This window comes from Prionailurus bengalensis, chromosome A2 (genome assembly GCF_016509475.1).
Source record: "Prionailurus bengalensis isolate Pbe53 chromosome A2, Fcat_Pben_1.1_paternal_pri, whole genome shotgun sequence".
In the NCBI taxonomy this organism is placed as follows: domain Eukaryota; kingdom Metazoa; phylum Chordata; class Mammalia; order Carnivora; family Felidae; genus Prionailurus; species Prionailurus bengalensis.
In genome coordinates, this window is record NC_057348.1 from 57,916,299 (window position 1) to 57,943,548 (window position 27,250).

At 44.5% G+C, this 27,250-nt stretch overlaps 1 protein-coding gene and 1 long non-coding RNA gene across 4 annotated transcripts in view; one reads left to right on the forward strand and one right to left on the reverse strand.

The window, feature by feature from the left end:
• Positions 1–791: 791 nt before the first annotated feature.
• On the forward strand, positions 792–27,167 carry LOC122487593. Its single transcript, XR_006298415.1, has 4 exons — positions 792–802; positions 5,280–5,291; positions 12,210–12,216; positions 26,926–27,167. It is a non-coding gene; the product is annotated as an uncharacterized LOC122487593 (long non-coding RNA).
• KBTBD12 (kelch repeat and BTB domain containing 12) overlaps positions 13,764–27,250 on the reverse strand; it is a 77,454-nt gene continuing 63,967 nt past the window's right edge. For all 3 annotated transcript variants that reach the window (XM_043588280.1, XM_043588281.1, XM_043588279.1), the window contains exon 6: positions 13,764–15,895. In XM_043588280.1, coding sequence (XP_043444215.1) covers positions 15,714–15,895 — 182 coding nt within the window. In that variant the 3' untranslated portion in view covers positions 13,764–15,713. The remainder of the gene's footprint in view (positions 15,896–27,250) is intronic.

Here is a 27,250-nt window from a genome sequence, read left to right on the forward strand (position 1 = left end):
AATTCTGTTCTGTGACTTGAGTTTTCACTTCTTGGTGATATCTGCTAATAAACAGAGAAGTTCTTAAATTCAATGAAGAAGAATTTATAAATCTTCTATATTATAGTTCGTGTTTCTGTACTTCTGTAAGTTTAGTGTTTAAAAAAATTTTTTGCATACCTCAAAAGAATGAAGATTTTCTCTTACATTTTGAATTTTTATTGTTTTATGTTTTGTAGTTAGGTCTTTGACCCACTGGAAAATGATTTTATGTACAGTGTGAAGTGTGAGGTAAGGGTTCTTTTTATGTTTTAATTTTTTTCCTCCCAATTTTAATTTAAATTCTAGTTAGTTAACATATAGTGTAATATTGGTTTCAAGAGTAGAATTTAGTGATTCATCACTTACATATAACACATGAGAAGGGCATCAAAACAAGTGCCCTCCTTAATACCCATCACCTCATTTCGCCCATCCCCCACCCACCTCTCTCCATCAACCCTCAGTCTGTTGTCTACCATTAAGAGTCTCTTATGGTTTGCTTCCCTCTCTCTGTTTTCCCCTTCCCATATGTTCATCTGTTTTGATTCCTAAATTCCACATATGAGGGAAATCATATGGTATTTGTCTTTCTGTAACTGATTTCGCTTAGCATAATACACTCTAGCTCCATCCATGTTGTTTCAAATGGTAAGATTTCATTCTTTTTCATGGCTCAGTAATATTCCATCACACACACACACACACACACACACACACACACGCACACACCACATCTTCTTTATCCATTCATCAGTTGATGGACACTTGGGCTCTTTCCATAGTTTGGCTATTGTTAATAATGCTGCTATAAACACTGGGGTGTTTGTGCCTCTTCAAATCTCTATTTTTGAATTCTTTGGGTAAATACCTAGTAGTGCAATTGCTGGATCATTGGGTAATTCTATTTTTAACTTTTTGAGGAAACTCCATACTGTTTTCCAGAGTGGCTGCACCAGTTTGCATTCCCACCAACAGTGCAAGAGGGTTCCCGTTTCTCCGCATCCTCGCCAACACCTGTTGTTTCCTGTGTTGTTAATTTTAGTCATCCTGACAGATATGAGGTGGTATCTCATTGTGGTTTTGATTTGTATTTCCCTGATGATGAGTGATGTTGAGCATCTTTTCCTGTGTTTTTTTTTATCCATCTGAATGCCTCCTTACACAAAAACTTTAAATGTGCTTTTCCAAAACATGTACAAAGAGTTAAAGCATGTCTGAAGAATTAAAGGAAAGTATGCGAACACTGTCTTACCAAATAGAAAATACCAATAAAGAGCTACAAATTACAAACATAGAAATTACAGAGTAAAAAAACAAATACAGTAACAGAAATGAAAACTCCACCAGAGGAGCTCAATAACAGATTTCAACAGGTGGGAGGAAGAATCAACAAACATAAAGATAGAACAATTGAGATGATCCGTTCTGAGGGAAAGACAGAAAAGTGAGAGCGAGCTAAGCCCCAGGCAAGCATAAGGAAGCATATGACAGTCACAGTGATGACCATGAGACCTAAAAGGGGGCTTTCAGTTTGGTACAGTAGTTAGTCCTTCTTACAGGGGATTGTAAGGTGTATTTTGCATATATTCAAGTCCCGTTATACAAAAGTGTGTTGATCACAGGATAAACCCTGAACCCCCAGAACAGCTAGTCCCAATGTTGTTCTCTGCTGGGATGTCTCTGACCGGTAGTAGTTCTATTGCAAGCAGTCCCTTGGGTTGTATGCAGTGTCTTGCTTGTACCTTCCTGGTACTCCCTGTAACACCTTCATTCCCTCCCAAGAAGCCACTTTTAAAGTGCAAATGATGAGTTTGATCTGATTTAAATAAAGCAAATCATTACTGACAGACCTCTCACAGTGCACTTTACTCTGATCAAGTCACATATGTGACTTAATGCATTTTCCAGCATGACAGTTGAATACTGTTGGCCTAGGAATTATGCTTACTAGAAAATCTTTATTCTCTCATGTTAGGGATAAATGAAGTGTTCCGCCAGCAATGACTCATACTTCCAAAACTGTTTTTGAAGATCCACGGGGCCAACTCGTATTTACCTCTGAGAAGTTCAGCCTGGGTGGGCAAGGATGCCAGAGGGCTGCCGTGGACGAGAGAACAATCAGTGAAGGGATTCAAGCCCCTCCTCCTTGTAGTTTTCCCTGTGCCACGGACCCGTGGAAGAGATGGGGCCAGTTTTCCTGTAGAAAGTCCCTTTCTCTGGATTGATCTGCTTGCTCCCCTGAGGTACTGTATTAACTGCTTCTCCATTTTTTGTTTCCTAACAACTTAAAGTAATATTGAAGGATGTATTGGATGTAGTTACAACATTTTTGGCAAGAATCCTTCACAGGTGGTGCTGGGTACTTCATTCCGTATCATGTCAGATGGCACAGAATGTCTGCTTGTTTTGCTCTTACTGATAAGTGGGTCCAGATAATGACAGCTTGCTCTCCCTTATAAGGTATATTTTTCCTCTGGATTTTTCCCTAGGGGATGAGACTTTGTCAGCCTGTGGCTATCACCCCACGGCTTTGGCATTCATTGATGATTGTAGCCCGGATCAGTTATTTCAATTGTGATTTTAAAGCTGTCCCTACTTCCACATTTATAAATGGAATGCTTCTGCACGGAAGAGCTTTCCCACATCAGCTGGAGTCCCTCGGTAACCCGGAATTCCAGTTTGTACCGGTAAGTCGGGAATCACGCTTAATTATGCCCCGTAATAATTTTGAGAATAAGGAGTTGATACTCAATAGTGGCAAATTAGATTTATTTTTGCTTTCCCTTATTTTGATTATGCTTATAAACTTGTGAATTTTTATTTGATGGGTTTTAATCAATTATAATAATTCTTTTTAATGCTCAAATATTCCCATCTTTGGACAATGGGGCCTTTTTTTAGGGGGCTCCTTGTGACCTTTGACATGTTATGGAGCTATTTTTAAACATTTAATTAAATTTAATTTTAAATACTATACTGGTATTTAAATATCGTGTCATATTAGTTTCATATTTAATATTTAATATTTAATATTTAATATCGTGTCATATTAGTTTCAGGTGTACAATACATTGATTTAACAGTTCCATACATCACTCGATGGCTCATCATGACAAGTGCACTCCTGAATCCCCATCACTCATTTAACCCATCCCCCCATTCACCTCCCCTCTGGTAGCTGCCGGTTTGTTTTCTGCAATTAAGAGTCTGGGGGTGCCCGGGTGGGTCAGTCAATTAAGCATCCGACTTCAGCTCAGGTCATGATCTCACCGCTCGTGAGTTCGAGCCCCACGTCGGGCTCTGTGCTGACAGCTCAGAGGCTGGAACCTTTTTCCTCTGTGTATGTCTCTCTCTCTGCCCCTACCCTGGTCACACTCTGTCTTTCTATCTCTCAAAAATAAACATTGGAAAAAAAATTTTTAAAGTACATATATCTTTTTGAGTTAGTGTTTTTGTTTTCTTTGGGTAAATACCCAGTACTGCAGTTACTGGATCATAAAGTAATTCTATTTTTAATTTTTTGAGGAACCTCCATACTGTTTTCCAGAGTGGCTACGCCAGTTTGCACTCCCACCCGCAGTGCACAAGAGTTCCTTTTTCTCTACATCCTCACCAACACCTGTTGTTTCTTGTGTTGTTGGTTTTAGCCATTCTGACAGGTGTGAGGTGGTCTCTCATTGTAGTTTTGATTTATATTTCCCTGATAATGAGTGATGATGAGCATCTTTTCATGTGTCTGTTGGCCACATGTATGTCTTCTTTGGAGAAATGTTATGTATGTCTTCTGCCCATTTTTAAAATTGGATTATGTGTGTTTTGGCATGGAGCTAGGTTTTTCAAAGCTGCCTTATCACCACTCATGTGCCAGACTAGCTAATGAACAAGTCTGATAACAGCAAGGGACAGTGAGCTCATGGAGCCATAGGACCTCTGGTACATTGTTGATGGGTGTGGAAATTGGTGTGACCGTTTTGGAAAACAGTTTACCTTAAGCTACACATACACCTATGCTATGACTCAGAGATTCCACTCCTAGGAAGATACTCAAGAGAAATGATTGCATATGTTCACCAAAGGACATGGACAAAGTGTTCATAGCACCCTTCATAACAGTTTCCCAAACTGGAAACTATGTGTTGATTGATGGCAGAATGGAAATATATCGTGATATATATATATGATATATGATATATATATATCATATATATCATATATATATATCATATATATATCACGATATATATATATATATATATATATATATATATCATATATATATATATATATCTGCACTGTCAGTGTAGAGCCCAATGTGGGGCTCATACCCATGAACCATGAGATCATGACCTGAGCCAAAGTCAAGAGTTGGACACTTAACTGACTGAGCCACCCAGGCCCCGACTCCTTCATTTCTCCTGACAGGGTAGCTCTTACTATTTTCCTGATACAGATAAGGAAGCTCAGATTCAGACAGGTTAAGTGACTGGGCCAAGGCCACACAGCCAGTGGTGCGGGAGCTGGGGTTAGAACCATGGAGTGCTGTGTGGCTCTTTATAAAATATATTGGAAACATGTAGGAAAGAATAGAGAACAATGTAACAGATATCTGTGTGAAGATCACAGGGCTAGAACAAATCCTGATGTTGCCTTCTACTTGGTTGGGAATCCTTGAGGTCCTGGAGACATTCTGATGAAACCGAAGTCAGCTTTGGGCCTTTCTCCATCGCATTTCTCTCTCTCCCTACACATAACCCTGTCTGAGGTCATTGTGAATCTTTGTCATCCACGTTATTTACTTTATTACATCCGTACACATCTCTAACTCATACACAGCATCATTTCGCATGTTTTACCCTGTGGTTTCATGCGGGATCTATAATCTGGCTACATGCTTGTTGTCATTCAATGTTATGTTTCTGAGATTTATCCACACAGATGTGTGTATTCTGGTTTGTTCTAATTTCTGCAGATGGTTCCGTTGCACGAATGCACCTAGAGTAGCCATCCATTCTTCTGTTGAGGGGCGCTGGGTTCATTTTCTGACACCTTCCCAGTTATTACAGAAAACGCTGCTGTGAATGCCTGGCGCGGATGCCTACACCTCCCTTGGCCTGGGGGCAAGGGTTTCTTCCCTCTGCATCTGCGAGGGCGGCAGGGCGTTTGCACCTTCAGCTTTACCAAGTAATGCCAAGCCATTCTCCAAAGAGGCTGCCTTGAGGTGCTCCACGCGGCAGAGGGTCCCGGCCAGGCCGGGTCAGGACGGCGCTCTTGTCTGCTTTCTGCCAAAGGAGGGGTGAGGAGTGGTGTCTTCTCGGCTGCTCATCTCCCCCCCCCCCCCCCCCGCCCACCCCCCCCTGCTTTTTTTTGCTTATCGTTTTGTAGACCTTCTTTAGGTACCCTGTTTCTAAACCAGGTCTAAGGGACTTTGCCGATGCGGTTCCTGCATCTCCGGATCCCTGCTGTCCGGGTTGTGTCGGGAGCAGGCCCTGCTAGGGCCTGGGGAGCGAGCCTGGTCCCGGGGGGCAGGGCGGGGGCCCACCGCCTCAACGCAGGCAGTTGTCGGGTCCGGCCACCAGGGGGAGGAGCTGCTTCCCTGACATCCTCGCCAGTTCGCGGCCGCAACGTTGGGAAACGCGGCCTCCGGGAGAGGGGCAAGGAGGGTGGGTCGGGGCTTGACCCTAAAAGCAGGGTGAGCCCCCCTGATGGTGGCGCTGAAGGAGGCGGCCCTGGCTAGCTGGCACCTGACGCCTGGGCGGGGCAGCCCTTGTCCACGGGACAGTGACCCGAAGGCTGCGGCTGGAGCCACCAGGTCCAAGGCCGTTTTCCAGGTGGCCCTGTTTTCCCGCTCCATTTGCTACCATCCTTCATCCTTCCTGGGTTTAAGGGGACCAAAGAGCAATCCGTTTGGCAGCTCGACCTCCTTCCTCGGGGGAGCCTGATGTAATCAGTGTTCTTGGCCGTTGAGTCCTGACTGCCCTGAGTTTCACACCCCGCCTGTCTGACCCGGGTCCTGTCTGACCCGCAGCCGCAGCCGCTGCAGGCGAGACTGGGGCTGGGCGGGGGCGGCGGAATCCTGCGAGACGAAAGCCCTGACGGGGGGGGGGGGGGGGGGGGGGGGGGGGGGGGGGGGGGGGGGGGGGGGGGGGGAGTCTGGCCGGGTGGCTCCCAGGGGAGAGAGCCAGGGACGCAGGACTGAGGGCTGTAGGTCCCCAGGGACCAGCTGTGGGTGCCGCCACTCGGACCCCTGCGCTGGAGGGACACTGGGCACGTGGTTGGCACACAGAGACAGGTCTGGGTGTGACTCCCCACCCCGGTGTGCCCCCACCCCCCTGACTTTGGACAAGCATCAGCTTTCCTGTCTCTAAAATGGGAGTGATCACAGCACTTTCCTGTCTCTAAAATGGGAGTGATCACAGCAGCAGCGATTGGCTGGCAGGTCTGCCAAGTGCTTTGGAGGTTAAATGACTGAAGGATGTAGGGCCCGTAGGGAGCTGTGGTTGGGTTAACTGTCATTAGTCATATAGAGAAAACCCTCCTGCAGACAGTGCAAAGTGACTGGAAATTATGTCTTTCTGAAAGACAATGCATGTGCTTAGTTCAATTGCCACACAGAGTATATAGAAAAAATTTGGTTTCAGGGGCACCTGGGTGACTCGGTTGGTTAAGCATCTGACTTCGGCTCAGGTCGTGATCCTGTGGTCCATGAGTTCCAGCCCCGGCTCGGGCTCTGTGCTGACAGCTCAGTCTGGAGCCTGCTTTGGATTCTATGTCTCTCTCTCTCTCTCTCTCTGCTCCTCCCCAGCTCACGCTCTGTTCTCTCAAAAATGAGTAAACGTTAAAACAAAATTAAAAAAAAAATTTGGTTTCTCCCTTCCCTGTCTGACCCCAGTCTCCCAGTTCCAGAGTCCTGGAGGGGTGCAGTGTACCAGCTTCTTAGGAATCTTGCTATATACCCCCACACCCTCCAATGCCTACATATACACCCAGGCACACACACATGTATACACACACTCAGTCGTATACACATGCACATACCGCTGGGAAAATAATTAAAATCTCTTGCCAACCCAGAAAACCTCTCCACGAAGATAGAAGAGAAAGAAAACAGTTTTGTTATTGAATAAGCATTGAACCAGACTGCATGCATCATGGGTAATCCGCTAAAGAGGTTGCAAAGAAGAAAACGACAGCTTACCTTTTTATACAGCCTGGCAGACACAAGCCATTGCCCACGTGCTAGTTGTCTTTACCCAGAGGAAAAGTGAAATCCCTCTCATCCTTTGACAAGCAGGCAGTTGCGTCCTGGGACCTGGCAAGAGGGGGGACAGGCACCAACCTTCTGAATGTTTACATTTTAGAGAGGGAGGCTTGACTCTGAGAAAGCCAGTCCCAGGATGCAAAACCATCAAGAAGCTTATTTAGCTTTTATCTATTTTTAAAAAGTTTATTTTATTTATTTATTTTTTGTCATCTCTACACCCAATGTGGGGCTCGAACTCACAACCCTGTGATTAAGAGTCACATGCTCTTCTGACTGAGCCAGGTAGGTGCCTCCTTATTTACCTTTTTTTTTTTTTTAATTTTCGAGAGAAAGAGAGAGAGAGAGAGAGAGAGAGAGAGAGAGAGTATCCCAAGCAGGCTCCATGCTGTCAGTGCAGAGCCTGATGCAGGACTCAATCTCATGATCTCTGAGATCATGACCTGAGCAGAAATCAGGAGTCTTATGCTCAACCAACTGAGCCATCCAGGCACCCCCTTATTAAACTTTAAAAGAGAGTGACATACCAGGCACCTGGGTGGCTCAGTTGGTTGGGTGTCCAACTCTTGATTTGGGCTCAGGTCATGAACTCACAGTTTGTGAGTTCGAGCCCCACGTGGGGCTCCGTGCTGGCAGTGTGGAGCCTGCTTAGGATTCTCTCTCTCCCTCTCTCTCTCTCTCTGTCCCCTGCTTTCTTGCTCTCTCTCTCTCTCTCTAAATAAACTTAAAAAAAAGAGAGAGGTTTACATACATCTCAGGGAGACAGAGATATAGCATTTACAATGTCAACTTTTCTAAAGGAAATGCTGAAGTGTGGGAGAGGGTCTGGTTTTCCTGTCATGCACCAGATAAGACTCAATTTCTCTAGTTTTAGGTTTGTATTCACCCTTACAGGGCACACTCATACATATATACACACTCACACACCGCCATACACACATTATAGGCACACACGCTCTTATACACATATACACATGCGTCTGCATACACACATAACATTCTCATAAACACTCACACACATGCATACATGGACACAGACATGTATGGTGGTGCTCATGGCCTTGTCCACATCCCGCCAATGGAACCGGGTTATATACTTAGTTCTCCATCTTGCCTTTTTCACTTGACATTGCACCACAGAGATTGTCTCTTCCTGGTAGAGGAATTAACGATAATTAATGGTAGTGCAGACCCCTAACTTTTAGGTGAGCCAATATTCCCCTAGGCGCTTCATCTACATGCGTGCTTTTAACCCCCATACCCTAAGGGTTGCATACTACTATACCCCCATTTTACAGATGGGGCAACAGAGGCGCAGAGAGGCCCCGAGGGCCACACCTGGTGCTGTTTCGTGGTCTTTAAGCAGTGACGTTCTCCACCACGTGCATGCACAAGAGCGAGTGGGGAGGGGACCGGGGCCAGCTGAGTGGGTCGTGTTTGGTTCTGCCACGAGCTCCTGGTGTGGCCTTGCAAAAGTCCTTCCCAGCTTGGGCCTGGGGTCCCCCTTCTGGCGGGTGAGAGGTTGGGCCTGTGGTGCGTCCAGGCCAGCTCTGAGTTTTGCTGGTTCAAGGGCCTCCAAACTGTGGGTCCATTAGCTCCTGAGAACCAGGCGCTGCCCTGCCGAGGCTCTTCAGTGACTCGGGCATGGAAGGCCCTTTCCTGCAATAATGGAGAACACCCGGCATAGGAGTGGAGGGTACCTGCTTGTTGAGGATCTTTCGTCCCTGTCCTCACCCATGTCCCTGCCCCTATTCCCTTCCTAGTCATTAATTCCAGCTCAGGCTTTGCGTTCTTGTAAACTGATGTAAACACCAGTCATAGCTGAGCCTTGGTAAGGTGTGGCTAGCTTTCCTCTCCGGGGTTAATGGTGCCCTGATTTTTATTTATTTTTTTCCTTTGGCTTAGCTTTCTATGTTCTGGAGAGACTGAAGAGGGGAGTTCCCAGAGCAGTGCATGGACCATGGTAGATACTCAGCAAGAGTGTGTCGCAAGAGTGAAGAGTTCTTGGTGCTGTGGGGGGAGCTGGAGAAATCAGAGCAACAGAAGACTGTTCTAATCCCTTCATAGCTCTGAACAACGGTCTGGTCCAAACGTCTGGTCTTCACAGCTATCCTGAGACCGATGCTGTTCTTTCTCACCCTTCTTTTCTCAGACCGAGAAACTGAGGCAGAGAGGTTTCAGGTCACATAAGGTGGGTGGTGTGGGATGTGGCCCTGGAGAGCTGTGGGTAGAGAGAGGCCCCAGGGTCACTCCCCCAGGTTACGAAATTTTCTCCTCCAAGGGGGGAGAATCACTTCATTCGATTTTCCAACATCCTGCAAGTGGAGTAGAAATGATTAGTCCCACTGTCTAGGTAGGGACCAGAAAGGAGAGGGGATGAGGGGTGCCCAAGGTCACACAGCAGGGTGTGGGGGCTGGGATGGGAACTGGTTGGCCCCGCTTTCTCTGCACCCAGCTACCTGCACCTGGGGTTCTGGGCCATGAGAGAGGCCAGCAAGGTGGTGCTTGCATGGGTCTGCTTTTGAGACAGAAAACTTTTTTTGGTAGGGCTTGGTGGCGATTAGAGAGTATGTGTGCTGGTATTTTAACTAATCTCTATGCCCAATGTGGGGCTAGAACTCACAACCCTGAGATCAAGAGTCACGTGCTCTACCCACTGAGCCAGCCAGTGACTTTTTTTCCGGCTGAAAGTTGTGCACATAATGATCGGAAACCACTTGGGCAGAGTGAGTGCATAATGTGTAGACTCCAACCCCTCATAAGATGTCCTTTGCTGTATATGCATTCGTCTCTCCTCTAGAACGTGAACTTGTGAAGGGCAGGGCCCTGCATCACGGATCTCTGCCCAGCTCAGCCCTGGCTCAAGAAAAGTGAGAAAGACCAGGTTCCCCACTGCGGGTGAGTTCTGATCCTCCTCGCGCGGCTCCCCTCTGAGTAGCTCCTTGGTGGCAAGGGGCCTCCCGCTAGCTCAGGGCTGAGCCCTCCAATGTGCCAAGTGGAGAAAGGGGGAGAGTGGCTCCATCTGGGCTGGAGCTGTCAGATCTGTGCCATGGGATGTCCTGATCCTGCCCTCTCCCTCGTCCGTCCTCTCAGGTCCTGCCCCTCAGATGCTACAGACACAGAGTCGGCTTGCTCCCCTTAGAATATGGTTCTGGAGACCCACAGCATTGCAAAGGCAGAGAAACCGGCTATCATTGCCACTGCTGGGCCTTAGACCATGCCTGACTCAAAGGAAGTGCTCTTGGGGGTGAAGAGCCCCAGGTTTGGTGTGGCACCAGAAGCTTCGGTTGCTCTTTCTGACCTCATTTTTCCTGTGCTGCACTGGCCCTTGGAGATGACCCACTGCTGGGTCTTTCAATGCTGAGGGAGGTGCCTGGCCTCCCACGTGGGCTGCGACCACGCTCACACATCAGGTGCCCCTCTCGGTGCTGACTGGGTGCCCTCCTCGTGAGCCCTTCAGTGCGGCTCAGACCAGCCTTTGCATGAATCCACTCTACTTCCTAACTTGGCTGCTACCTGTCATGTCTCTCCATAAGCCCAGATGCCACTGAGTGGCTTGAGACCACATGCAGCACAGCCGGGCACGCCCCTGCATGTGTCTCCCAGGCTCCCGGCCTCCACAGAGAACCTAAGTGTCGTGCAAAGCCCACTTTCCAAACAACCGCCAGTCTGGAATTGAGTGCCACAGCTCACAGCAATAGAGCAGGTCAGATCCCTACCCCTTCAAGTAACAGCTGGAGGGAACAACTGTGAAATCCCCATCCCTGGGTGATCTGTTAGAGAAATTAGGTCACACCTGTGATAAGGTGCGATATGGCCCATAAAAAAGAAAGTGAAACCCTCTCTTTTAGCCATATTGCTGAGTAAAAGCAGAATGGAAGAGAACCATGGTATATATGTGAAAACAAAAGACTAGGCATCTATTTTCCTTTATAATGGACGTATTTCCTTAGCTCAGTATTTCTCGTCAAGGGAATCTGATGGAAGGCACTGGAAGTTGGCAAACCTTTTCTGTGAAGGACCAGATGGTAAATATTCTGGGCTTCACGGGCCGGAGGTCTCCATCGCAGCTCCTTGGGTCTGCTGCTGCAGCCGGAAAGCCGTAGACAAAACGTGCGTGGTGAGTGTGGCTGTGCCCCCAGAACATTTTATTCACAAAAACAGGTGGCGGGTGGGATTAGTAGGAAACAAAAACACTGGAGTTTTGAGAGGAAAATACTGGAGAGATAGCTCGGAAACCATCGGCCAGGCATGCAGAACTCCCCTCACAGAGGGAATGAAGACACTCTCAGATATCCCAGCAACTGGACTGTTTGAGTCCTCCCCTTGGGCGGGGCTAGCAAATGTCACCCCAAGAGCAAGTGGCTTTGGTGGGGGAGGGTTGGAGTGTTGGGAAATCTTGGGCTGCAAGGAACTCAGGGAAGTCTGAACTTAGGGAACATTTATCGAAACAAGTGGCATGTGGCAAAAAGTCCCATGGCTGGTTCATTCCGTGGCTTCAGCGTGTTATCCAGGACCTGGGTCTCTCCATGCCCCCGGCTTGTCCCCATCTGTGGGTCAACTGCAGCTGTCTCTGTTTGTCTCCTTGTCACCGCAGGGCAGTGGCTGCAGCCCCAGTGGCACACAGATTTGAAAAGACTTGGCAGAGAAAACCCTTCCAAAAGTCCCTCCAGAGATGTCCCTCTAGATCCCTTTGGCCGAGACTATTCTACATGGCCTGTTAAGCTAGCTATGGTACAAGCAGTGGCTTCTGTGACCGCTTCATGCAGGACTTCCTGATGAGCTGGGACAGCCTCCTTGTTGTTGCAAACAAAGATGGGGCCAGCTGGGGCCGCTAGGGCTGGCAAAGAAGTGGTATGAGTCAACTACACCCCAAACCCTCTTTTCTCTCTTGATGACTCCCGGCTGGGCCCGGTGTGAACGGCTGAAGCCATCTGGTTGGTGGCTGTCTTTAAGGGTCACTGGTGGAGGGGGCAGGACCCCTGAAAACGTTTTCTGGGTTTTGGTTTTGGGTGACTGGCCATTCTCCTGTGGTAAAGCTCCCAGCATCTCCCTGCTCTCTGAATCTGCTAGCAAACCACACACACCCTCTGCTTCTGTGCAATGGACTTGCTGTCCTAACCTCGCGGTTACCAGGTTAGTTCAGCTTCGGTGACAGGGACTCCTGCCCGTGTCTGCTCTCACCCTGCCCATCCACACTGCACCCTGGAGGGTTGTTCCTGAAGGACTTCCTTGCCTGAAACCGAGGTGCCAAGGCAGCGACTGACTCTTTGGTGTGGCATTCAAGGCCTCTCGTGATTGGCCTCATCTCTTTTTCCTGACATCCTCCTGTGTTTCAACTGTCCTGGAAGCAGGGTCACCTCCTGCCCCCCTTCCCACCTCACACGTCCTGGCCTCTGGGCCTTGCTTGCTCCTCGTGATCTTCTGGCGGGACATCCCTCCCTGCCCTCCCTGGGATGCTCAGTACTTGCTGGGCACAGGAGTCCCTTCTTCAAGAGAAATCTACATGGAATTGCAATATGAAAAACAATAAAAGTGATTGTTCATTATCGTACATTTTTATTTTGTAAGTTCAAACTGAAAGCATTTGCTCATCATAAAGTCGATCAGTGAGAACAGTGGCGCTTTCTTGGCGGATGCAGACCAGACGGGGCTGGGCTGATGGCTGCCACCTCTTGCCAGCCTCAGCCTCCGGATCATTTCCCTACTATGGTGTGCTGCTCAGTGTCCGGAAGTCCTGCCTCACGAAGAGTCCATGTTTTCTGAGAGTCCTCCACTGAGATACTGGGACAGCCATCAGCTGAGATGAGGAAAGGAGCGGTAGGAATTCAAAGCTGAATCTCTGACAATATCTGCCAACAGGAGGGCAGAGACATCTTGTTTTTAATTTACAAATATGAAAGTCAGACAAAAAGCACCTCGGGCTTAAAATAGACACTAAAGCGAAGGCTTGCTTGTTTACCTGCACACCACCTGGAGGGCCTGAGTGGCTGGGTCTGGGGAGCTAAGAACCCCCTCACACCACATGCACGGCTCCCCTATAATCCCACGAGTCCACTCAAGTACTGGTTGTTGTGGGCACCATGCTTTGGGAAATGCAGACTACAATGACGATGCTACTAGAAATAATGGCAGGTAAAGGATGTTTATTAGTATCGAACAGGGACTGTGCTCAGCACTTTCTCGCTTGGTCCTCACACCACCTAGAAATGATTTTTCTTCCCATCCTTCATTTGGGGAAAATGAGGGGCGCCTGGGTGGCGCAGTCGGTTAAGCGTCCGACTTCAGCCAGGTCACGATCTCACGGTCCGGGAGTTCGAGCCCCGCGTCGGGCTCTGGGCTGATGGCTCAGAGCCTGGAGCCTGTTTCCGATTCTGTGTCTCCCTCTCTCTCTGCCCCTCCCCCGTTCGTGCTCTGTCTCTCTCTGTCCCAAAAAAATAAATAAATAAAAACGTTGGAAAAATAAAAATAAAAAAAAAAAATGAGGCTTTAGAAAAGGTTATTTTTGGCCAAGATCACACGGCTGGCTAAGTAGCAACGCTGGCACCAGGGCCGAGATCTTGAACCCAGTGCCTCTAGAAGATGGATCACGACGTGCCGACCAGGCCTCCTTGACACACGGAAATGTGGCAGCTTCTAGTGTGTGTGTGCAGCAGGCACTGTGGTTCTGCTAAGAGGAAGTTGGGGAAACAGACCTGTGGGGGGCTCTCTGCAACCATGGCTTCCATGGCCAGCACTGCCCACTCCCAGAACTGCTCTGCCTTTGCAGCAAGAAAAATAATCCACAGATTGTGGAGAAGGATCAGCTCATTTGAACTCACGTGAGTAGTGTTCTTAGAACCCTCTGTATAAACACAGAGAATGTGTTTGCGCCTCACTGCCTACAAGCACACTTTGCTCACCGCGGGCTTCGAGTAGCACAGTTGCAAAGTGCAAAGTGACAGACACGGCCCCTGCCCTCCTAGAGCCTGGCCTACTTGGGGACAACCTGTGCTGGTCTAAGTGGACCCTCTGGGTGGTGGCAGAAGCAGGTTTCCAACTGGCTCCAGTTTCCATGGACCTGGCTCTTCTGCCTGGTGTAGCCTCTCACTGGAATCTGGCGACATGGGCTGATGGGCATCACGGCCACATAGCTCTGCACCAGAGAAGAGCCATCTCGATCTAGCATTGTCTCCTTCTGGGAAAATTCTAGGGAATTTGCTGACCACTCCTGTGTAAGCAAGAGTCCTGTGCACTGGGACACTCTGGAGAAGCTACCAAAATGCATTCTTTGAATCCATTGTGCTTCCAAGAGTTTGGATGGCCAGGAAAATAGATGGATTTCCCATGTGTCATTTACATGTCAGCCCTAAAGCATATCTTGGGAGTACCTGTTTTCTGATGATGCTCAACCGGAGCTGAAGCAGGCAGCTCCATCCCTACCTTCCAGTCTTGGGGAAGATATTGCAAAGGCTGGGTAAGAGGGCAGGCGGCAGGTAGCCAAAAGGATATGCTTCCTCTCTCCTTCACTCCAGGGCCTGGACTATGGGTGGCCTAGGCCAGTTGCATGCAGCCAGGGCCAGTGTCCAGAAGGTCATATGCACTTGAGAGCCGGCCAAGGGCAGCTTGGATAAGTGTTGTCCAGGGCACTGTGTGCCAACCTGAGTGGGCCAGGGTAGCAGGGCTCCCCATCTCTGTCCCTGGCACTGCCCTGGCCCAGGGTGGAGTTCCTCTCTGCTCACTGTGGTTGGGCTTGAGTGCCTGAGCTGTTGGCAACTTGTGGTCCACGGCTAGCCCCGTTTTGGGCAATGTTGTTGCAGTAGAAGAGTATCATACACGAGAATAGAAAGCCTTTGTAAGACTGAAACCAGAACAGAGCAGAGAGAGAAGTCTTCCTTTAACATCACAGGATGTTGAGATAACTCCCCTGCTCAGCGACCAGGTCCACAGTCCTTGCTTTTCCAGGTGTTGGTCACTTATCTGTAACCTTCTTTTCCAACCTTAGTAGCAGAGCCTATGGCCCCGGCAACCTGACCCAGTTCTGGGCCTTTGCTCAGCTGTTTCTGTGATGTCCCCATCAGCTGGACCCATGGGACTGCTTCTTCCTCATCCTCCGAGGCCCTGGTGAAAGGCCTGCTCCTTGACAGTGCAGTCCTTGAGTCCCAGCAGCATGAGGTCCCTCCATCACCCTATTCCTATGGCACTCACCCTGTGTTCTTCCTGTGCTGTCGCCACACTTGGCCTTGTAATGTCTTGTCCATCCTAGCCGACTGGAGGTCCCTGAGCACAGACTCTGCTCACTCCCTATCACAGCACCAAGCACACGCTGCTATGCACATGGACCGCTATGCCTGCAACACACATGTCCAGGGTGACTGGCTGGGGCCTGTGGCTCTCTCCATTCCTAATGCCTCCTGTGCAGACGTAGCAGGAGGTCCTACAGCAAACACTGACTTCAGTGCTCATTGCCTTCTTCCACCAAATCTGAAGGTGGGGGGATGAGGTCTCGGGGGTTCATCCTGGCCACCAGGCAGACATCGTAACTGTCATGCATGAGGACATCAATGGCTACAACATTCCACTGGTTTTCCCATGGGTCTAGCTCCAGTATTTCTTTGGAGATAACTTCATGTCGATCTGAAAAATAGCAAGGTAGGAAGACAAAAATATCATGGGGGTATTAAATTCAGAGGCCATTTTCACTCTATTTAACAACTTCCTCTAAAAGGCATCAAGTACCAAAATGAAAAAACAACTGAATAAACATACTTTACATGGAAGGCACAATGCCCCTGACATTTAAGAAACTAACAAAGGCCATGTTACAACTCACATTCAGAAATTATTTGACATACTAACAGACTACTGTAGACTACTGTCTACATTTGCTAATTTATTAATGTTGGGAGCTACAGATGAAATTGTCATATTTCTACACCTGTAGGGGAGATACAGCTTGTGACCTTGTATGAGTTGCTGACCTCCCTGAGTTTATGTTTCCATAAGGGCAGACAGGGATGCTAATACTAAGCCACGGTCCTTGCAGGAAACAGATGGCTCACCCTATCTGGATGATTTGAAGAGAATTTAGTGAAGGGTCTGTTGGAAAGGTGTGGGCAGGGTTCAAGAAGACCCACAAGGGATGGCACAATCCTCCAGGGCTAAGAACATCAAGGGCTATTACCACCCCTAGACCTGAGAGGCAGCAAGGGGAGGAATAGGGACTGGACTTGGGGAGGGCAGCTGTCTGGAGAGTGCAGCCTGGTTGCAGCAGACATAGGTGGGGAAGATGGAGCAGTCATCCTCAGCAACCCCACAGGGAGGAGGCAGGGACAGGAAATGCCCTGACTCTACCCTCCTTTCACCCAACAATCTCTGCTCTTGCCTCCCATTGGCTGAACCCAACCAGAAGACAGAGGAGAAAGGTGTCTGTGAATGCACCCAGTATACGTCGGCTTCGCAGGATGTAGAGCATGACAGAGAATGGGGCAGGGTGAGTCTGGAGGGGCAGATGGAAGATTCCTGGTCTGGATGACTATTTCATAATTTTATGATGATCAGAGGAGATAATATATACAAAAGTGCCCAATACTGGCATATTATCAATTTTTGAAAATGGTCCGTATGTGCCTGTAAAGGATGTGTATCTTGTAGTTGGTGCAATGTCCCATATACACTCATTGGGTCATGTTAGCTAACACTTCCATGTATTTACTGATTTTTGTGGGCTTGTTCTTCCAGGTACTGAAAGAGTTTTGTTAAAATATTCTGCTAAGATTATGGATTTGTCTGTTTCTCCTTTTAGTTCTGTCAATTTTTAGTATACACATTTTGAGTCTGCTATTAAGTACATATAAATTTTACCATTTATAAATTTATTATTATGAGTGATCTTCTTACTCTAGAATAAGTTCCATCAGCAGTCTTTTGACTGATATGATAAATACTAAAAAGTCAGATTTTTGGCACAAAAACAGACACATAGACCAATGGAATAGAATAGAAACCCCAGAACTAGACCCACAAACGTATGGCCAACTCATCTTTGACAAAGCAGGAAAGAACATCCAATGGAAAAAAGACAGCCTCTTTAACAAATGGTGCTGGGAGAACTGGACAGCAACATGCAGAAGGTTGAAACTAGACCACTTTCTCACACCATTCACAAAAATAAACTCCAAATGGATAAAGGACCTAAATGTGAGACAGGAAACCATCAAAACCTTAGAGGAGAAAGCAGGAAAAGACCTCTCTGACCTCAGCCGTAGCAATCTCTTACTCGACACATCCCCAAAGGCAAGGGAATTAAAAGCAAAAGTGAATTACTGGGACCTTATGAAGATAAAAAGCTTCTGCACAGCCAAGGAAACAACCAACAAAACTAAAAGGCAACCAACGGAATGGGAAAAGATATTTGCAAATGACATATCGGACAAAGGGCTAGTATCCAAAATCTATAAAGAGCTCACCAAACTCCACACCCGAAAAACAAATAACCCAGTGAAGAAATGGGCAGAAAACATGAATAGACACTTCTCTAAAGAAGACATCCGGATGGCCAACAGACACATGAAAAGATGTTCAGCGTCGCTCCTTATCAGGGAAATACAAATCAAAACCACACTCAGGTATCACCTCACGCCAGTCAGAGTGGCCAAAATGAACAAATCAGGAGACTATAGATGCTGGAGAGGATGTGGAGAAACGGGAACCCTCTTGCACTGTTGGTGGGAATGCAAATTGGTGCAGCCGCTCTGGAAAGCAGTGTGGAGGTTCCTCAGAAAATTAAAAATAGACCTACCCTATGACCCAGCAATAGCACTGCTAGGAATTTATCCAAGGGATACAGGAGCACTGATGCATAGGGCCACCTGTACCCCAATGTTCATAGCAGCACTCTCAACAATAGCCAAATTATGGAAAGAGCCTAAATGTCCATGAACTGATGAATGGATAAAGAAGTTGTGGTTTATATACACAATGGAATATTACATGGCAATGAGAAAAAATGAAATATGGCCTTTTGTAGCAACGTGGATGGAACTGGAGAGTGTGATGCTAAGTGAAATAAGCCATACAGAGAAAGACAGATACCATATGGTCTCACTCTTATGTGGATCCTGAGAAACTTAACAGGAACCCACGGGGGAGGGGAAGGAAAAAAAAAAAAAGAGGTTAGAATGGGAGAGAGCCAAAGCATAAGAGACTGTTAAAAACTGAGAACAAACTGAGGGTTGATGGGGGGTGGGAGGGAGGAGAGGGTGGGTGATGGGTATTGAGGAGGGCACCTTTTGGGATGAGCACTGGGTGTTGTATGGAAACCAATTTGTCAATAAATTTCAGAAAAAAAAAATAAATAAAAAGCAAAAAAAAAAAAAAAGTCAGATTTCAAGAACCATTCTAATGATCTTTGTCTTTTAACTGGAGCATTTAATCCATTTATATTTAATGTAATTACTGATCTATTTTGATTTAAATCTACCACCTAATTTGTGGATTGTCCTTGTCTCACTTATTCTTTCTTTTCTCTTTTAATGCCATCTTTTAGATTGGCTGAGTATTTTTTATTATTCCATTTCCTTCCCTCTACTGATTCAGAAGTTATAAACCCTGTTTCTTTCTTTCTTCTTCTTCTTCTTCTTCTTCTTCTTCTTCTTTTTTTTTGGTGTTTATCCTAGAAAGTAAAACATGCATACTCAACTTATCAAGACCTAAAGATAATCAATGCTTGACCCTCTTCTTGGAGGGCTTTAGAATAGTTTAATTATATTTACTGCCCTCCCAATTTATTAGCAACTGTTGGTGTGCATTTAAATTCTACATATCTTTTAACTGTGCAAGACATTATCATTATTGTTTTATACAGTAAATGCTCATTTAGAATTAACCCACATATTTACACTTTCATTGCTCTTCATTATTTTTTGCATCTTAGACTTCATCTATGATAATGTATGATAAAGTATATACTGTGATAAAGTACATACTTTAGAGGAGGTCTACTGCAAACCCTTCAGCTTTCATTTCCCTGAAAATGTCTTTTTTTCACCTGCATTTCCTGAAAGACTCTTCACTCCCCAAACACCAGAAAATAGTAAAAAACTGATATTTATTGTATGTGTACTGTCTACTGTGCTCACTATGTGCTGGCTGCATTTGAGACACTGTGTTATATCATCCTCATAGTAAGCCTGTGAGCCAGTACTCTTGTTATTCCAGGTTTACAGATTTGGAAAAACTTACAGCAATTAAATGCTGTGGCTACAGGCATACAGTTAGAAGTGGCAGACCCGGAATATGCACCCAGATACGCAATTCTCAAAACCTGTGCTCGTAACTACTAAGCTCTATTGAATGAAGGGGGACATCGTGGTATCACTGTATTTTCCACAGTATATTGATGAGGACAATGAGTGGGACCTAAAGCTTATATAAATTTGGTGGTCCTCTTTAAGGAAAATATCACAAAATTACAAATACAAAATTAGGTGTAAAGGTGAAGATTTTTTCCAGCTTTACTGAGACCAATTGACAAAAATTATATATGTTTAAGGTATACATTGTGAGATGAATACCACAATCAAGTGAATTAACACATCCGTCACCACACAGTTACCTTTGTGTGTGTGTGCATGTGTGTAGTGAGAACACTAAAGCACATTTCAAGTGTACAATACAGTATTGCTAATTGTAGTCACCATGCTGTACGTTAGATTCTCAGAACTTACTCATCTTATAACTGAAAGCATTTGACCAACATCATCAGTCTCCCCACCCCAAGTCCCTGGCAACCACCATTCCACACTCCACATCTGTGAACATCACTATTTTAGATTCCACATATAAGTGAGATGGTATAGTATTTGGTTTTTTGTGTGTGTCCAGATTATTCCATTTAGCATGTTGTCTTCCCAGTTCATCCTTGTTGTGGCAAATGGCAGGATTTCCTTCTTTTTCATGGTCGAATAATATTCCAGTGTGTGTGTGTGTGTGTGTGTGTGTATCACATTTTCTTTATACTAATTCTGTCCAGTAGAACTTACTGTGATGAAGGAAATGTTTTATAATCCATGCTGTCCAACACAGCAACCTTTAGACACATGTGGTATTGAATAATTTGAAATATTGCTAGTGGGACTGAGGAACTGATTTTGAATTCTTATTTAATTGTACTTAGCTTAAATTAACACAAAGCTCTAAATCTCTTTTTGCCTTGATTTCTTTTTTTCAATACCTATTTGATCTGTCCATTTATGAGAAAGGTATCTTAAAGTCCATGCAGATTTTGTGGATTTATCCACTTGTCTTATGATTTGTATACATTTCTGGTATGTATATTTCAAAGTTGTTAAACACAAAAGGGTCATGCCCTTTGTGTCAGTTCAGGTTCTTGGTAGCCACAGCAGAAACCAAATTGGGCTGGCTTTCCAAAAATGGGGATTTATTGCAAGGAAGGTAGGTCAACAGATTGAGGAGAGCTGGAGGCTTGGCAGGAGGCCCTGTCAGGGGAGAGCACTACCACTGCTGCTTCACACGGCTGGCTGCTGTGGCTGTGGGCACTGCTGCTGGAAATGCTGTCAGCCCCTAAAACATGACAGGTGTCCAGTACAATGTTCCATCTTCTTGCTTGTTACTCCTATTGAGATGAAATGGCCTTCTCCATCTTACTACCATTGTCTTGGAATGTGTCTTTTACCGTTGCCACATCTGGCTTACTGTTTTTTTTTTTTTTTTTTGCTTTGTTTTAGCTGGGTGAAGGCTTCTGGTGTCCTTCTGAAACTTAATGCAGGCTGGGGCCTTTTACAATTTCGAAGTAGACAGTTTTCTTCACTAATTTTGCTTCCTTCTGCTCACTGCAGTGTTTATTGGGGAGACATTTTAAAAAAAAACCATGTATGCCTATTACCAGCTTTTCTAGAAATCTCTTACTTTATTTATATGGAATGAAAATTACTGCATCAGTGGCAAGGAAGTGAAGAAGACAGCCAGTAAGCTCTCTTGAGTATGAAAGCTCTGAACTAGTGTTCTAGAAAACAGGCATGCTTGTGGGGGGCTTGAACTCTCAGGAAGAGCACAGACCCCTGCCATGCTGCCCCTCCCCTCCCCCACCCCAGAATCACCTGGGCAGGGCCACACGTTTTGGTGGGGCCATCCTGGATGCTGTCCTAAATTTCTGCTAACAGAGCTCATAAAGCAAGGAATCAGGGGTTGGCATTTGTACTTATCTATTTATGAGAGTTTGGGTTCTGGAAACATTATCACACTAACAAGGATAAAGAAACTGGAGGTTGAACTCAATGTCAGCTTTTTTCAATTCAGCTAATATTCCAAAAATAAACACACTTAATTATTAAAGGAGTCAAGAAACTCTCCCTGCATCCTGACACTTCCAAGACTAAGTGGTCTGAAACATTATTTTACATGAAGTAAATAGAAGTTTTGAGATAAATAATGAGCTGTCAAAGAAATTCCATCTATGTGGTAGACTGCCTTGGATTGCACCCCTATGTATTTTAGGGGGGGTGCTGTCTGTCGTTGGTGGTACGTCAGTGGAAAAATTTGAGAAGCACACTTCAGTCTAAATTTCATCCTTGAGGGGCACCTGGGTGGCTCAGTCGGTTAAGCGTCTGACTTCAGTTCAGGTCATGATCTCATGGTCCGTGAGTTCAAGCCCCACGTCGGACTCTGTGCTGACAGCTCAGAGCCTGGAGCCTGCTTCAGATTCTGTGTCTCCCTCTCTCTCTGACCCTCCCCCATTCATGCTCTCTCTCTGTCTCAAAAATAAATAAACATTAAAAAAAAATTTAAATTTCATCCTTGAATTCAATCAGACTACCAGAAAGCCAAAAACTTAGAATATTTTAAACCTTTGTAGAGTTGTTTTCTTTTGACTTACTCTTCAGTGAGATGCTAACTTGCCATTTTATTCATTATGGGAGCATTGCTGGGGGCATTTCCCACTACTCTATATGAGGCTATGGGGAGAAGTTTCTCCCATGTTTAAAAGATGTGTACGTTCTAAGCAGTGGCTTGTTCTTCCCGTGAGGGTGATGTGCAGTGGCACATCTCTGACAGGGAGTGCTTTCCTTTCTGCTCTGGCCTCTAGTGAGATCAGAGATAAATTGGCAGTCCAGACATAGCCAGGGCAAAAGAACTTCGGGCACCTTTATGTACTGACATCACCTCATCTTGCTTGATTTTCTTTTTCTATTTTCATTTTCCTTTCATTCAATTACCTGATTTACTTTAATTTCTATCTTCTTGCGTTGTATGCATCTCTATAAGCCATCTCAAATTCTATTTCATTTTGAATGAAGGGGTATGTGAATAAATAATAAATCATAAAATGAGTAATGGACCCCAGGCTAAATTGGTTTGTCCTCCGCTGAGGGGACCGAGTGGTGAAGGGGCCACATATCGGTGGAAGGAGCCACTTAACTGCCCCTGACTCAATCAGGAAGAGGAGGGTCATAAATGTCACAAATAGGCATAACCAGCGGCTGATGGCTTCAGCTAGTGGAAGAAGCCAAGAGTCCATTCAAATGGGGGAAAAAAACCCCAAATGAATGGCTGAGTATACGTAGTTGTCTGTCTGCAAAGGAGGTGGACGGGGAAGCAATGGTTCTCTATAGCCCTCTAGAGATATCAGTGTAATTATAAAATCATGTTGCATGGTCACGTTCTTTCTCTGTCTATAAATTCAATTACTTAATCAAAGATTTTATATTTTCCACCAAGTTGTAGAAATGGATATGTAAAACCCCTTTTGATCAAGTGATAATTGACATTCTATGTAATGGTTTGTAAATGAACTCCTACTAAGTATTCTGGGTTTATGTATAAGAAATATAGAATTCATTTTATGCTTAAAGTTACATGGAGGAGTTAAAATAGGAAATGATTCTTTCAAGAAAATATTTTGAGTTTCATGTTCCCAAGAGGAAGACATCTTTTTTTATTTTTTTAAATGAGATTACACTTTCTTTAAGCAGAGGTGGAAGGTCTATGAGATGAAATTACCTGATAAAGACCATTATATTTATGTAAGTATTGATATGTTTAGATTTAGGTCACTATTTTATGATTCCTTTTATTTTTGTACCTTGATTTTCTCTTTCCTTCTTTTTGTATTCTCTGAACATTTTTAATATCCATTTTAATTTATCTTGAGTTTTTACACACCTTTTTAAAATAGTTTTTTGAGCAGTTGTTCTAAGGATTACAATACATATACTTAACTTTTAACAGATTAGTATATTATCATTTCAAGTGGAACATAGGAACCATGTAGTTCCTCTCCCTACCGTTGGGGAAATGGTCCTCTCTGTGTAACATTAACATACACTGAAAACACTATCAGACCATTGGTTGTAGCAACTTCTTTCTAGAAGAAAGAAGTCTCCAGAGGCAAGAGAAACAAAAGCAAAAATAAACTATTAGGACTACATCAAAATAAAAAGCTTCTGTACAGTGAAGGAAACAATCAACAAAACTAAAAGGCAACCCTTGGAATGGGAGAAGATATTTGCAAATGGCATATCCAATAAAGGGTTAGTATCCAAAATATATAAAGAACTTATAAAACTCAACACCCAAAAACCAAATAATCTAACTGAAAAACGGGCAGAAGACATGGACAGACATTTCTCCAAAGAAGATACCTAGATAGCCAACAGGCGCATGGGAAAATGCTCATCATTGCTTATCAGTGAATGCAAGTCAAAACTACAATGAGATATCTATTACCTCACACCTGTCAGAATGGCTAAAATCAAAAACCCAAGAACCAATAGGTATTGGCAACATGTGGAGAAAAAGGAACACTCATGCACTGCTAGTGGGAATGCAGAGTGGTGCAGCTGCTGTGGAAAACAGTATGGTGGTTCCTCAAAACGTCAAAAATTGAACTATCTTGGGGGCGCCTGGGTGGCTCAGTTGGTTGGGTGTCCAACTTCAGCTCAGGTCATGATCTTGCGGTTTGTGAGTTCAAGCGCCACATCAGGCTCTGTGCTGACAGCTCAGAGCCTGGAGCCTGCTTCGGATTCTTTGTCTCCCTCTCTCTACCCCTCCCCTACTTGTGCTCTTTCTCTGTCTCTGTATCTGTCTCAAAAATAAATAAATATTAAAACAATAAATAAAAAATAGAACTGCCTTATCACCCAGCACCCACACTACTGGGTATTTACCCCCAAAATACAAGAACATTAATTCAAAGGGAAACATGCACCCTTATGTTTATAGTAGCACTATTTACAATAGCCAAGATATGGAAGCAGCCCAAATGTCCATTAATTGATGAATGGATATTATATATATTATATATTTATTACCTTCAAATGTACTTCACATGTATATATGAATGTACACCTGAAATATTCATCCATAAAAAACAATGAAATCTTGCCATTTGCAATGACATGGATGAAGCTAGAGTGTACTATGCTAAGCGAAAGAAGTCAATCAGAGAAAGACAAATACCATATAATTTCATTTATATGTGGAATTTAAGAAATCTCTCTCTGTATTTAATATATAAATTTAAAATTTATATATAAATATATATATTTAAATATATATTTAAGAATTTATATATATAATATATATAATATGTATTTCCCCTTTGCTCATTTGTTTTGTTCCTATATGTCTATATATAGAGAGAACAAACTGATGGGTACCAGAGGGGAGGTGGGTGGGGGGATGGGTTAAATGGGTGACAGGGATTCAGAAGTGCACTTGTGATGAGCACTGAGTGGTGTACAGAATTGTTGAATCACTGTGTTGTACACCTGAAAGTAATATAACACTATGTTAACTAACTGGAATTAAAATAAAAACTTAAAAAAAAAGAAAACGCTGTCAGACAATGTAAAAATTTTTTCTGCCAACTGTCAAACATATTCTAAAGAACTGAAGAGGAGAAAAGCAGTCGATTATACGAATATCCACGTATTTACCATTTCTGTTGCTCTTCCTTGATTCCTGAGGTTCCAACTTTCTCTACATCATTTGCCTTCAATCTGAGGAATTTGCTTCAACTTTCTTTTTTAGAGGTCTGTTGGCAAGAAACTCTTAGTTCCTCTCCATCAGAGAATGTCTTACCTTAATTTTGCCCTCATTCCTGAAGGATATTTTTACTGAATGTACAATTCCAGGTGATTCCTTTTTTTTTTTCAGAGCTTAAAGTTTTTGTTCTGCTTCCTTCTGGCCTGGTTTGAGAAATTCACACCCATTCTAATACTTTCCTCTCATATGTTATCTTTTTTTCTTCTCTGGCTTCTTCAAGATCTTTTCCTCTATCTTTAGGTTTTGGAAGTTTGCTTATGATGTGTCTGGGTGTGAGTTTTCTTGTGTTTATCTTGTTTTTAGTTTGCTGAGTTTCTTGAATCTGTAAGTGTATTTAGTTGGCCAATTTTGGCAAGTTTTCAGCCATTATTCTTTTAAATATTTTTTATTCACCCATATTTTTCTCCTTTCTTTTTGGGATCATGACATGAGTATTAGATCTTTTAATATTGTCTCATAGGTCCCAGGGCTCTGTTCACTTTTCTTTTTCAATTTTTTCTCTTTGTTACTCCGATTGGGTAAGTTTTATTTATTACCTTCAAATGTACTCACTTCTCATTTTTTCCTGTCATTTCCACTGTGATATTAACACCATTGAGTAATCTATTTGCTATTTCATTTTCCAGTTCCAAAATTTCCATTTGGTTCTTTTTAAAAAAATAACTTCTACTTCTCTACTGAGACTTCCTATCTTTACATACCTTTCAAAAGTAGTCACTCTTCCTTCTTGGAGCCCATTATTATAATTGCTTTAAAGCATCTGTCTAGTTATTTCAAAATCTTGGGGTGCCTGGGTGGCTCAGTTGGTTAAGTGTATGACCTTGGATTTGGCTCAGGTCATCATCTCACGGTTTGTGGGATCAAACCCCACATTGGGCTCTGTGCTGACAGCATGGAGTCTACTTGGGATTCTCTCTCTCCCGCTTTCTCTGCCCCTCGCTGGCTTGCTCACTCTTTCTCTCTCTCAATAAATAAATAAATAAACTTAAAAAAGTATTTCAAAAAAACCCCAAAAGACAAAATCCATGCCATCTCAGAGTTGGTATCTTCTCTTGTCTTCTCCCTTGTGAGACATTGATATTTTCTTGGTTTTTGGTATGTCAAGTAATTTTGAATTACATGTAGGCATTGTGAATATTGTATGATTCTGGGTGTTGTTTAAATCCTGTGGAAAAATATTGATTTTTTTTTAAGCAGAAAACTAACCCAGTGAGATATGTTCCCATCTATCTTTTGCAGGCTATGCTCCTGGTGTCAGCTCAGTTTTCAAAGCCCTTGCAATGTTACTGGGCTCTCTCCATCTGTGTGCCCATGCAGTGGCTGTGCAGTGACTGAGCAGCGGTTTACTATTCAGATCAGTTTTCAAAGACTTTGGTATACCAAAATATATGGCTAAATCATCCATGTGCACCTTGGGCATGAGCTCAGGAGTTCATAACCAACTTCACGGGACCTTTTTTTTTTTTCTTCACTAGCTGGGTATTCCACCGCACCACTATTGATGACATCAACACTGTAGCCCACACACTGGGCAGTCCCCAGGATATCTTTAATGGTTCCAGAGAGTTCTCTGGCTAAAGCTTGGTGCTGTATCTGTTGAGAAATGTTGACAATCTCATCAAAAGTGATATTTCCATTGTGCTTAATGTTTTTCTGCTTCTTTCTGTCTCTTGCTGGTTCCTTGAGGGCTTTGGTAATCGGGGCAGACGTGGAAGTTCCCACTTCAATCTGGGCCTGTCAGTTTCACTGTGATCCCCAGACCCTTTCAACCACTGGTTGCCTTGTCAATGTCATCACCAAACTTTTATGGAGACAGATGCAGTGGGTTGATCTTCTGGGGCAGGGAAGATGTGGCACTGACTGCCCCACCCATGCACCTCAGGTATATGACTTTGATCTTGTTGGTGTTGAACTTAGGTGGTGTGG